The sequence below is a fragment of the Aotus nancymaae genome, unplaced genomic scaffold (assembly GCF_030222135.1).
Source record: "Aotus nancymaae isolate 86718 unplaced genomic scaffold, 86718_ANA_hifiasm-v0.15.2.pri h1tg000006l, whole genome shotgun sequence".
Classification (NCBI taxonomy): Eukaryota; Metazoa; Chordata; class Mammalia; order Primates; family Aotidae; genus Aotus; species Aotus nancymaae.
In genome coordinates, this window is record NW_026988417.1 from 87,196,090 (window position 1) to 87,209,029 (window position 12,940).

At 35.3% G+C, this 12,940-nt stretch overlaps 1 protein-coding gene across 11 annotated transcripts in view; it reads left to right on the plus strand.

Annotated features, from left to right (window-relative positions):
• The window catches only part of PDLIM5 (PDZ and LIM domain 5), a 220,485-nt gene that overhangs the window by 827 nt on the left and 206,718 nt on the right, over positions 1–12,940 (plus strand). For all 11 annotated transcript variants that reach the window (XM_012437702.3, XM_012437695.3, XM_064369296.1 and 8 more), the window contains exon 2: positions 3,142–3,279. In XM_012437702.3, the coding sequence (XP_012293125.3) occupies positions 3,184–3,279 (96 nt within the window). In that variant the 5' untranslated portion in view covers positions 3,142–3,183. The remainder of the gene's footprint in view (positions 1–3,141; positions 3,280–12,940) is intronic.

Here is a 12,940-nt window from a genome sequence, read left to right on the forward strand (position 1 = left end):
GCTGGGCAGGGCAGGTCTAGGGTGTGATCTCCAGATCCTATCCCAAGTCCGCCTTCCTGACGGGGAGGACGTCTGAACCCGCCTGCCACGGAAACGGCCGGCTCGGGAGCCTTATTTGGCAAACAAGGCTAGGAGTGAATCTCGCCTGAAAAACTGTCGGGTCGGCTGCTTTCATCCTGTGCCTGTGGCTTTGGTTCTTTAGCTTTACCTACGTTCTCTCTCCATTGCGGAGAAAGAGATTCTCAAGATATTTCTCTTTAATTTCGGTCCTTTTTTGTCATCTGTGTAGTTCATCTTGAGTTCTCTTCCCCCCACTTTCGCCCACTAAAGAAGCTGAGACAAGTGTGGGAAATACCAAGCTTCCTTCCCTAGTATTAGAGCAAAGACATCGTTTGACATTCCCCAAAAGAAAATCCACAACTGTACAAAAATTCCAACATTTTCTACGCGTTTGAAAGCAGATTATGCTATTTCCTGCCTGCTTGGTATTTGAGGAAGGGTTTGGGCACTAATAACCAGATGGAGGAGACTTGGAAAGGCCAATAAAAATACTGCCATTGCTTGGGGCACAGACTGTCTTAAGGCGAATGAATTCCAAATGAAGCTAGCAGAAGCAGCATCTAGAAATGAACGGACAATGACTCGAAATGAAATGACACTGGTTTTGTAGTGTGGCTGTGACCTTGCCAGTGCTAGGAATTTTGATAACAAATGAGAAGTTAGAAAGGGAATCCCCAAATAAAGGGAAGTGACATGTACATGGGTTGATAATCTAAATGAAATACATTTTCTCGTAGGGAAGAATGGGGCCAGAGGAAGTTGCGCCTGACTTTCATATTCTTCCCCAGACACAAGTTAAAGATTAATAAAGGAGGGTAGGCCGCCTGTAAAATATCAGTTGGCTTTACACGCTTCTGATTTGTACTGTGTCAATATTAGGACAGTCCCTCTATTCGTTTTCTGAAAATCTCTTTTTTTCAGTGGGAATGCAATTGAATTATGTGTGGCTCATTATTAACTTCCCGCTAGTAGTTTTTCACCTATATATACAGTTTGACTTCTGGCTTGGCCTTTGGATCTTTTTTAGTGCTCTGTGCCTATTACTTCAACACTGAAGTAATGGGTTATTGCCTAGTAGTTCAGTATACTACCATGCCAGTAGAAAAGCTCTTTTGGTTTCTGATACAATTTTCTGTAATTTTTTATTTTCCCTGATACAATTTTTCCTTAAAAACCAGGCCTATTTGAATGTTTTGCCCCATTTTCCCTTTATGAGAAGAAGAAATGTTTGATTTAAATATACCTATGGTTCAAATATCTACAGCTGCGACTATGAATTTGGGGTGATGGGCTAGAAATTTTGAATGGATTTAAAAATTTTTTAAAACAGGTAATATTAGGTGGTGATTTAGTTGAATAGCTTAGATTTTCCAAAGAAGTATGTTTTTAAAATTATAAAATCACGTATGTTACGTTTTTAATATTTTTTTAAAGAGAGAGAACTATTGTTTCTTAGTATTTCATTTAAGAAAAAACAAAAACGAAAACAAAAAAACTCGGCCAGGCGCGGTGGCTCATGCTTGTAATCCCAGCGCTTTGGGAGGCTGAGGCAGGTGGATCACAAGGTCAAGAGGTTGAGACTATCCTGGCCAACATGGTGAAACCACATCTCTACTAAAAATATAAAAATTAGCTGGGCGTGGTGGTGTGCCCTTGTAGTCCCAGCTACTCGGGAGGCTGAGGCAGGAGAATTGCTTGAACCCGGGAGGCAGATGTTGCAATGAGCCGATATCGCGCCACTGCACTCCAGCCTGACAGCAGAGTGAGACTCCGTCTAAAACAAAACAAAACAAAACAAACAAAACTCCATTCCTCTCTATCTCTCCTGCCACTATAACAGCCAAAATCAGACTTTTTTTTTCTTTTTAAAAATTATATGAAGGTGCTACTATGAGAGTCTTTACTTGCACACTTAAAGCAAAACAGACAAAAGAAAGTATTGAAGCACTGGTTCTTTTCTGAATTGCCAATTTCACTTGAATACATTAAGGTTAACCCTGCACTTCTACCATATTTAGTGATAAACTTTTTCACTGAGTGGCAAATGCTTACTCTCTGCCTGGTGAGGTGTGTGTATAAAACAAAAAGCAGGTTGTGACAAACCTATCACTGTACTAGAGTATTGCCTATCGTTGACTATCTGAAGGAAAAATAGGTATCACTTTTAAGTGTGGAAAATACCATGTCCCTATAGGAGGAAATGCAAGTTGTAGTTCATGATTGGAGAGAATAGTTTTATGCATTGAAAAACAGCTTCTCATTTTAAAGAATTAAGTATTTGGAAAGCACAAATGGGAGCCTACTGATTTGCAGGCTGTTTCACATGTCAGAGTAACTTAGAATTTAAATAAGTGCAATTGAAAGACTTTTGCCAATGGCAGACAAAAGAATACATGAAGTGGAGGGAAGGAGAAAATTATTTTGAATTCAATCTGAAATAAAATCTTGCTCTTTCTTATATACATTAGTGAAGTGTTGTGAAGTACTTTGAGTTAAAATTTGTATCCAAGAAGCCACAAATTGGATTGTAGCAAGTTGTGAAACAGATTAAGTGTCTAGAAGTGTATTTGGATAGAGAATTTTTAGACCATGGAAATTGCCATGAGTGTAGAAAATTTATATTAGCTGACAGATTGCCTTTTTTATTGAGTTGGAGTTTCACTCTTGGCATCCAGGCTGGAGTGCAGTGGCTGAATCTCAGCTCACTGCAACCACCACCTGCTGGTTTCAAGCGATTCTCCTGCCTCAGCCTCCTGAGTAGGTAGGATTATAGGCGCCTACCAACACGCCTGGTTAATTTTTGTATTTTTAATAGAAAATACAAAATTCACCAATTGGCCAGACTGGTCTTGAACTCCTGACCTCAGGTGATCTGCCTCAGCTTCCCAAAGTACTGAGATTACAAGTGTGGGCTGCCGCGCCTGGCCACAGATTGCTTTTCTTAAACTGAAATTAATGAAGAACTTAATTTAGACTTATTCTCTATATCCTCTCAGCCCCCAAAACAAAATACTAAACATAATTTAATGTAGTAGAATTTCAAGTCAACATTTTTGCTGATCATCTAATTTTCTTTCACAGCATCTTTTATTTTCTGTCATTGGACTTTGAGCCGTTAGAACCATGAGCAACTACAGTGTGTCACTGGTTGGCCCAGCTCCTTGGGGTTTCCGGCTGCAAGGCGGCAAGGATTTCAACATGCCTCTGACAATTTCTAGTGTAAGTAAACTTTACAGATTTTATTATAGATGTTCATTCAGTGCTTAGTCCCGGGCTGAGTTGTTTAATTCTCTGTTGACCTATCCTTTACTTACTATCATTGCTCCTGGGATTTGATCTTGGCAAATTTGGTTATCTATAATAAAGGATGAGGAAAGTGGATTTAGTGAGGATAACTGATTTCAGTTTAACTTCTTTTCTGTTTTCTCCCATGTTATCAATAATAAAATGGAAAAACCATTTAGGGACAAACTACATGTAAAGTTTTGAACTGTCCCTAATTTGGGAAATTCTCTGAATCTTAGTTTTGTTATATATAATTTTAGAAGGTTGTGCTATGGGATTTTTAATCCTGTCAGTTTCAAAAGCTGTTTATTAAAAACTGTTGATCAAAATGGAATAAAATGATGGTTTTGGAATTATTTCCTCAGCTCACTTTCTGGTGGAGGCGGTAGCCAGCAGTAAGATGGCCAAAAGCTAATTACCCTTGAAGAGGAAATGAAGGGCTTGGAGCTCCAACTAGATAGTTAGCGTATGAATAATTGAGATTTGGCTTTTTACCTCATTAAAGATTTAGTTTGAATGTATTCTGTGTATATATTTTAAGGATATGTTTTCATGACGATGATGATGATAGCACTGATGAGAGGAGTAATTGCAGCTTCTATTTATTGAGGTTTAACTATATGTAAGGTACTGTTTCACTTTCATCACCAGTAGGTAATTATTACTATTAATTACTTACATACATTTCTAAAAGGTTCTTTTTGCATATTGAAATAAATATGAATTTCCATTCCTCCATTACTCAAATGGTAGCATATAATACGCACTGTTTTATACTTTGCTTTTTTCTCAACAATTTACCCTGGAGAACATTGTCTATTAATATATAAGGAAGTTTTTTTTTAAACAATTGTATAATTTTCTTTCATAGAGAAAGTAACATTTAACCAGTCTCCTTCTGAAGAGTATTTGTGTCATTTCCATATTACTGTTACAAACAGTGGTGCAGTGAATACCAAATATAAATACATACATATATATGTGAATATATATACCTGTGTCATTTTGAAAGGTTGTGCCAATTTACACTTTTGTGCAACGCGTGAAAATACTCTTACCAACAAACTTTTGGATTTTTACCAAGTGCTGTGAATGTGTCATCTCATTTAATTCTCATATCAACCTGCAAAATAGTGGTATTATTCCCACTATATATAACTGCTATGAGCTCACATGGCTTGTATGGAAGAACTGGCTTTCCAACAGTTATGCTATGCTGCCTCTTTAATAATTCACTTTACCTTATATTTAGTTAGTTTGTTTCTTTAATCAGCTATTTAGAAGATTGTCATTTTGGTTAATAATATACATGTATATATACATACATATATATATACACATATATACATATATATACTCGACATCTTATATGTATATCCAACTTTTGAAAAGTTAAAAATAAGTTTATAACACCTAAATATCCTTATTAAAATATTGCAAATCCCATTTTACCAATGGAGTTTCCTTTGTTTCTTGGCTATTGATTTTTTTAAAGTTATCTTTAATTTATCAATTTCTGCCTTGATTTCAGTTAGATTTTATAATTAGATTTATATGTAATCCAGTCTGCAAGTTTTAACACCTTTCATGGTTGGATGAAATTTTAAATGTTAAGCATCCATGGGAAGTTGTGTCATGTGATTTATTCCTGTTTGAGGGAGTTGGTATTTTATTTCTTCTACTGACAATCTATTATGAGAACAGGAGCAATCCTTGAGTATTACTGGTTTTTATGTTTTGCTAGCACTTTATATTTTAAATATTCTACTTTAATTATCTAAATAAAGTTATTATTTAGTTTAAATGCTTACTTTTTTGCTGAAAAAAGTTCAGAAACAAATTGACACCTAAATGAGCCAAACTTAAATATCATTTTGTTGTGTGGTAATAGAAATGCAAATAGAGTATGTAGGTGAATTTTGTGGTACTGTGCCTTTAAAAAAGTTTCCTGTGCTTCACTTTCCTGGCAGACAGTTTGAGGTACTAGCTCCATGTTGTGATGCTGATACAACAGAACACTGTGTACATACATATGTGCCCTCCCCTGGCACCGAAGAAATGCTTTCCTTGTGTAGACAGAGTGCTAATTAAAGGATTTTGAACATACTGATTAAAAGAGACTATGGTAACAAAGCTGCTGAGTTATTTCTGTTCTCTTACAAAAGTCTCTGCCATCTACTGTGACCTTTTTGGGCCTTGTGCAGTGGGGCATGCAATTCATTCTGGACTGGAGAGGATTGGAAGGGGAGGGGGAGGAGAGAAGGGAATGTTGGCTCAATTGGGCTGCTAGGTTCTTGGCCTTTCATTGTAGTTATTTTTAACCCCTTATGTGGTTTAAATATGCCTAGTAACATTGCCTAATAAAGGTTTGTGTTTAACAACTAATTTATATTGTGGTAAGATTGTTAATTGTATAAATTTTTAACTTACTCTCATCTTAATTAGTTCTTTAGTTATACTTTTTCTGCCTTAATTATGTAAAATTACTGGGATATTACTAGTCATCGGATTCTTTAATTAATAGTATCAGGAAACAATTAAAACCTGAAACCATGCTTAAAACATGTAATTTAATGATTCACTTACTTTAATAATGCATATGAAATTCCTAGCAAGGCCTGGCAGTCCCTCAATTATCTTTTATCATAATATCATAAACTTTAAAAAGAAAGAAAACTATTTAGAGATTTGAAACATTAAATATTTAACCCCCATAGTTGTAGGGAACATAGCAGTTTTGGGATTTTTTGTTTGTTTGTTTGTTTTTTACTTATTATCCACTGAAATTAAGAAAGGAAAAAAAAATCAAAAGTTTGTACTTAGCTGGGAATCTGCATCTTTAGAGTTCAAAATTATACAGTTTTTCCTCTGATTGTGTATTATTATGTTGAACTCCAAAGGGTCATTTACATTCCTTTATAACATTGGCGCTCTGGAGTACTGAATTGTATTTTGAGATAAGTAAGCCACTAGCAGGGACTTGAACATTTTGTTTTCTTTAGATTTTATTGTATCAGCATGTGAATATTCTGAATTCAACTTGTATCCTAAAGCATACAAGCTGTAACAGTTTAACACTGTACTGAAATTTCTTCATCATCTGTATTGTATGAATTTTGCATACTGTTTTATGGGTGGATTTCTAAGATAAGATTGGCAGTTCCTGCCAGCTTTTTAAAAAAATCCTTAGGTTTCTGTAGCTGCATGATCACATGTCATTTAATTTCCGGCTACATAAGTTTACAGGCTGTCTTTCTATGACCCTGTATTTATGGAATTGCCCTGAAGCCATGGAATGTGAGGATGGGTTTCATTGTAGCACTGTGGGTTTGTTGGTTTTTGCCGGTATATTTTATAACAAGAAATAGGAGGCTTGTATAATTCAAGGCTTTATTTTGACCAGTTGATACTCTTCATGATGGAATGATAAGAAAGATAATACATTTGTGAGTAACATCTTTTAAGTTGTTATATCCTAAAGTTGAAATACTCTGCTGTGTGTTACTTTCTCATTATATTTGAGCTCTTTTCTTCACTGTCAATGTTTGGTTTACCTGAAGAGGATCTCCCAGTTCTCTGTAAACACATTTTAGATGTTTCTTTAAGAGATAAGAATTACATCGAACTTTTTAATATCTAAATAACAATGACTTTGATTCTCAAGAGTTAGGGGAGGATACATTGTTATAAGCTTGGACAGAATTTTAATTGGATTTGAAAAGCAGAAGAAACTTACCATTGCTTGGATGATGGAGCCCTGTTTGGGAGTCTAACACAGAACAGAGAAAGAATTGTGAGACACTTTGCTGTGAATTCATTGATTAGGTAGTTATAGTAATACTTCCTAGAAGCCATTGAAGAAGACACAAAGTGAGGAGTACAAAGGTTGGATGGAAAAGAAATAAGCACAGTGCTATAGAACTAGACCTATAGAAGACAATATTCTATGAAATGACAGATTCTGATAAGTGTTTCTCAGTTTCATTGGGTGTAAATCTTTTGTTTGTGGGTGTTGGTTTCCTTCAGGAGAAGTTAATGGAACTGATCCTCCAAGGATGAAATTTAAACATCTCAAAGTCAGCATTTTGTCCATGTTGTCCAATGCATCATGAAGACGAAGACTTTTCTTGCCATTGCTTGACTCCAAGTAAAGCTGTGAATATAGTTGAGTGATTCTCCAGACTTGCCAGCTGCAGTTTCCCTCTTAGAGGAAGACAGAAAGACTTTCAGTCTTCTCAGGTTGTAATGAGAGAGCTGTCCTACCTTGAATAAATGGGCCCATTGTTAATTTTAAGCTCTTGAGTATTTTCTTTTATATTCCCTCCCAGCTACCCTGTCATTATGCCAAGTTAGAAAATAATTTAGTTTGTATAACTATATGATGTATATTTCACATGTATGTTCACTTTGCTTTAAAAACATTAATTACCCTTTGTGTGAAGTTCAGAGACCTGTCTTTTCCCATGTGGCAGTTATATATCTTTTGTGGTCACTAATGTCAGGAATCTCAGTATAAATCCTGGAGAAATTTTTCCGCTCTATGATTTGTAAAGAAATGAAAATCCTATATTTTTTTAATTGAAAATTAGTAGTTTTAGGAAAAAAGGGGCTTGCTTATTTGATTTTAGTGAATGCTGGGCATTTCGGAAAGTGATTAAGAGAAATTTTACTGGTAGGCCGGACTTTTGTATCTGATGGAGGAAACAGCTTGTAGGGTTTGGATAAAGTAAGAATAGTAGGCCGGACGCAGTGACTCACACCTGTAATATCAGCATTTTGGGAGGACAAAGTGGGGGGATCACTTGATACCAAGAGTTTAAGGTTACCGTGAGCTGTAATCATGCCACTGTACTCCAGTATGCACCACAGAACAAGATCCTGTCTCAAAAAAAAAAAAAAAAAAAAGGTAAGAATAGCACTTTAGACTTTGGGAAAGAACGTTTTCATATAACCTATTCACCTACTCATGAGTTAGATATATCTACCTACTTAAACTAAGAATAGATAGATAATAGATAATGTACAGCTGTATATTAGAATGACCTGGATTTAAATCTTAGCTAGAAAATCAGTTCATTAATTTGAGTTTCTGATTTTCTTTGATGTATGGGAAATGCTTTGTAAATTAAAAAGTGTTATACAGGCAGATTTGATTATTGTTAATAATTTCGAGCCTGTGAACTTTCAATTATTTTTTAGAACTTTTGAGGCAAAGAGCTTTTCTTTATGATAGTTGCTAGTCACACTGCATGTGAATACACAGTTGAGCAGTGGTCTTTGGGTCTGTGACATCCCATTAGGAGTAGTTCTTACCCAGATTCCCATGTACCACAGGTCCAGTCATGTGTCTTTCCCCCAGTTACAACTGTGTGGAGGAGAAGTCAGATATGATTTAGTTATTTCTAGAAGCAAATGCTGCTTTAAACAAAAAAGGAGTTACTCCTTTGAAATCTTACGAGAGATAATTATGTTTCAGCTTTGGCATATGAGACTTTAGGCCTTTATTTCAGTATCTGAGATGCTAAAAATATTATGTGATACAAAATTTGAGAAAACTAGATATTAGCATCTGAAATAACAATATGTGGATGTATTTGCAAATAAATGACCTAATGGGAATGAAAAGAGAAAACATTAAGTAACTAAAGAGCAGTGACCGTGATGTCTACTGATTGTTTAGGTATTCTATGTTTGGGCCACTGTATAGTCTTGTTGAGAAGATAGGTTTGGTTCTTTGATTAACAGAGAGGGAAAATCACTTTTCTAGCATACTTTGTGTATTAAGAGTTTTTTTTTAAAAGGTAATAAACTGTGAATGGACAAAGCAGAGAATATTGAATGAGTATTTCCTTATTCCTTCATGTTTTTTCTTTCCTGATGTTTAAGTATAGTTATCTACCCTTCTATAAATACTCAGATTTCTTTTATGGCTGATGTTGTCACTCATTTTTTATGACAATTACTAGAACAAAGTTCACCAACCTTGTTGGCATTTAGCAACTGGGCTCCCAACTGGGCTAAGCAGTTGTAGTAAATGTTCCTAATAGGTCTTAATAGAGGAGAGTAAAATGAACTGGAAAAGTTAATAGGAGGGAATGAGAAAGAAAAAGTTAGATGAGAGGAGAAAATAAAGTGTACATTTTTAAAAGGCCACAGTGTTTCAGATTTGTTACTTAAGAAATCTTCTTGCTTAATCCTTTACCTCTCCTCCGTTTTAGTTTCTTAATTCAAAAGATACATGAGCATATAGGGGGAAATGTCTCCTGGTACCCTGCTGTTCATTTCCTCTTCCTGGAAGCAACCAGTGTTAGTAGTGTACTTCCAGAGATTGTCTATATAGGTATATCTGCTCCCTGCCCTCCTCTTAACACAAATAATATCCTTAATAGAAATACTTATTTTTTTGGCATTTTGTTCACTTAACCCAACATCAGTAAATATATCTTCATTCCTTTTTCACAGCTACACTGTGTTTGGATTTGCCATAATTTTTTAAATTAGTTTCTATTGATAGACAATTAGAGTTTTTCTAGTCTTGTGCTTTTACTGACACTACGGTATAAGTTTTGCCCATATATATATATAAATGTAGACATTTAGATTTTTTCTAGTCTTTTGCTTTTACTGTCACTGCAGTTAAGTGTTGCCCATATGTGTGTCTATATATGTGTATATTTGTCACATAAATTCCTATAAATGGAATTGCTGAGTCAGAGGGTTATATGCATTTGTAATTTTGACTGATACTGCGAAATATCTTTATGGAGACACTCCAACTCACAGTATGAGGATGCCTGTTTCCCCATACCTATACTAGCTTGAGTTTCAACAGACCTTGATCTTTTCCAGTCAGATGGGCCAGTTTCCACCTGTCTTCTTTTTACGGGACTAGTCACAAGCATTTTACAAAGGATTTTCTGTGTTTTTAAGTGGTTTGTTTTCCATTTTGCAAGAGAATCTAGAATATAGAAACATGCTGCCCTTCTTTAAATGATACCGTTAATTTCTTAGGGATGCCATTTTCTGAATTCTTTCATCCAGAGCTTTTATTACTAATTATCTCTATCATTTGTTTCCCATTTCCAAACTAACTTCCTCTCTTTCTTGACCTGTTACTCCCAATTGCATGGCGAAAGATTTTGTGTTTTTGGCATAGTGCCCCATCATAGACTTTTTGGAAAATTAAGCAAATCACATTTAATGGACTCAAAGTACCTTTGGAGTCTCCTCAGTAGGCTGATATACAATTGACCCTTGAACAACATAGGGTTTAGGGGTACCGACCTCCTGTGCAGTCAAAAATCCATGTATAACTTTTGACTCCCCCTGAAACTTAGCTACTGATAGCCTACTCTTGACCAGAAGCCCTAACCCATAATATAAACAATAGATTAATGCATATTTTATATGTTATACATAGTAAATATTCTTAGAATAAAATAAGCTGGAGAAAGCACTATTTAAAAATCATAAGGAAGAGAAAAATATATTTACTGTTCATTAAGTGAAAAGGAGTCATCATAAAGGTCTTCATTCTTGTCATCTTCACTTTGAGTAGGCTGAGAAAGAGGAGGAAGAGGAAGGGTTGGTCTTGCTGTCTCAGGGTGGCAGAGGTGGAATAGGTGGAGGTGAAAGGGAAGCAGGAGAGGTGGGCACACTTGATATAACTTTTATTGAAAAAAATCTGCCTATAAGTGGACCTGTGCAGTTCAAACCTGTGTTGTTCAAGGGTCAACTGTATTGTGTGGTTTTGAATTTTAGTCTTCTCTAGCTACTTTTAGGTGACGTGACAAGGAGACTGACCATTATGAGGTATTCACTATGGTCCTAGGACTGGCAAATTTTACCCTTATGAGCCTCAGAGTATTTTTATTAACATTTATTAGCCAATGGAACTTAACTGAAGTCAGGTAGGTTTATAGAGTGTTTCGTAGCATAGTAAGTCAGGCATTGGGAAGGTATACTAGTGTGTCACAAGGTAGTTCTTCATTTTAGCCCAGTGTGAGCAGCAGTTGCCAACACTGTATGTGTTGGTAACTATGGTAACAAAAAGACTAAGGATTCCAGGGATTTTTTTTTGTGGTAAAGATGGAAGAAGGAGGAATTTCCCTTTAGTGTGTTGCTGTAAATGTTAAATATGATGAAAAGAGTTTCGAATTAGAGAAGAATTTGCAACATTTGTTATTTGAATTCTATGAATTGTTAAATATTTTCCCCCAAGGTCTAGAAATTGATTTAACAATGGCCATTGTACTTCATGATAATTGTCCTGGCTAAATTTTAATTGAAGAAAGAGAAAGTAGTTATTATAATAACATTAACAATTTGATGCTGTTTACATTGATTGGATCAGGGATTTAAGTGTTGTGATTCAGTTCCATTGAGATCTGATTACAGCCCAGTATTTTTCAAATGGTTTCTGGGATATTAACTTTTGGAAGTGGTAAAATTAAGAAATTTAGTAATTTGTGTAATGCTATCCAGAGCAGACTATGAGTATGTTTGTTCTGAAAGTATTTTTCTTCTTGAGAAAAAGGTACTGGAGAACAACGCTGATCTGAACTCCTGACCTCAAGTGATCCTCCCATCCCAGCCTCCCAAAGTGTTGGTATTATAGACCTGAAGCACTGGGTCAGGTCTGTGTGTTTCTTAACCAGAGAATAGATTCTAGAGAATCAAAGACTTGTCTGTATGAGAGTACTGAGATTATTAAGAAAAAAATATAACTGGTTTCCAGACTGACTAGTAGTCAGAATCATCAGTGAGACTTTAAAAGTGTAGATTCCAGGACTTTGACCCAGACTTTGAATTTAGGCTATTTAGGGTTTCATTAGATTCTGTATTTTTAACATGCTTTCTAGATGTTTCTCCTGCACCAGTTGGGTTCCATTTTGTATACCTACGTTTGGGAATCATATGTAGCTTTGCTTTTGTAAAAACAAAAAAATATATTTTTATTATGGAGCTTTTGTTACTTAGATCATTTCAGCAAAAAGGTTAAGGGTAAGTTACTTGGAATCTGAACTGGAATTGACTAAATAATGTGACAGTTCTGTTTTTATCCAACTGCCAGTTTCTTCCTTGTTTTTTTTCAGAGTTCAGTCACCATAGGTCAAGTCTTTTTTAGAAGTAAATTGCAGTTTTAATAACATATGACATAGTTTTGTTTATGATGCTGTAAACACCTCTGTGACAAATCAAAGATTTGGAGGACTTTGAAATTGGCATGCTATTTATAGTATTTTAATGCTTTAACAGTTAATACTGAATGTTAGATTTATGAAAGAGAAATCCTTGGCTATACTAGGTTTTGTTTTCTACCTCATGATAAAATGGTTACATTAAAGTTAAAACAAACAAGTTACAGTCTTTTAAGGCCATGGCCAGGGAGATCAATTCAAGTTTTGGGATTCTTTATTAGATTTCATAGCAGTACAGTTTAAATACAATTAATAGCTCATATATTTTGTTAGATCATGAGTCTCTCTCATCCCTCAAGAAAACCCCCAAGTCTTATTTATTCAAGATTACTTTACAATTCCCAGTACATGTTCAGTAACTATCGATTAATGATCACAGTGGTAATAGAGGACGA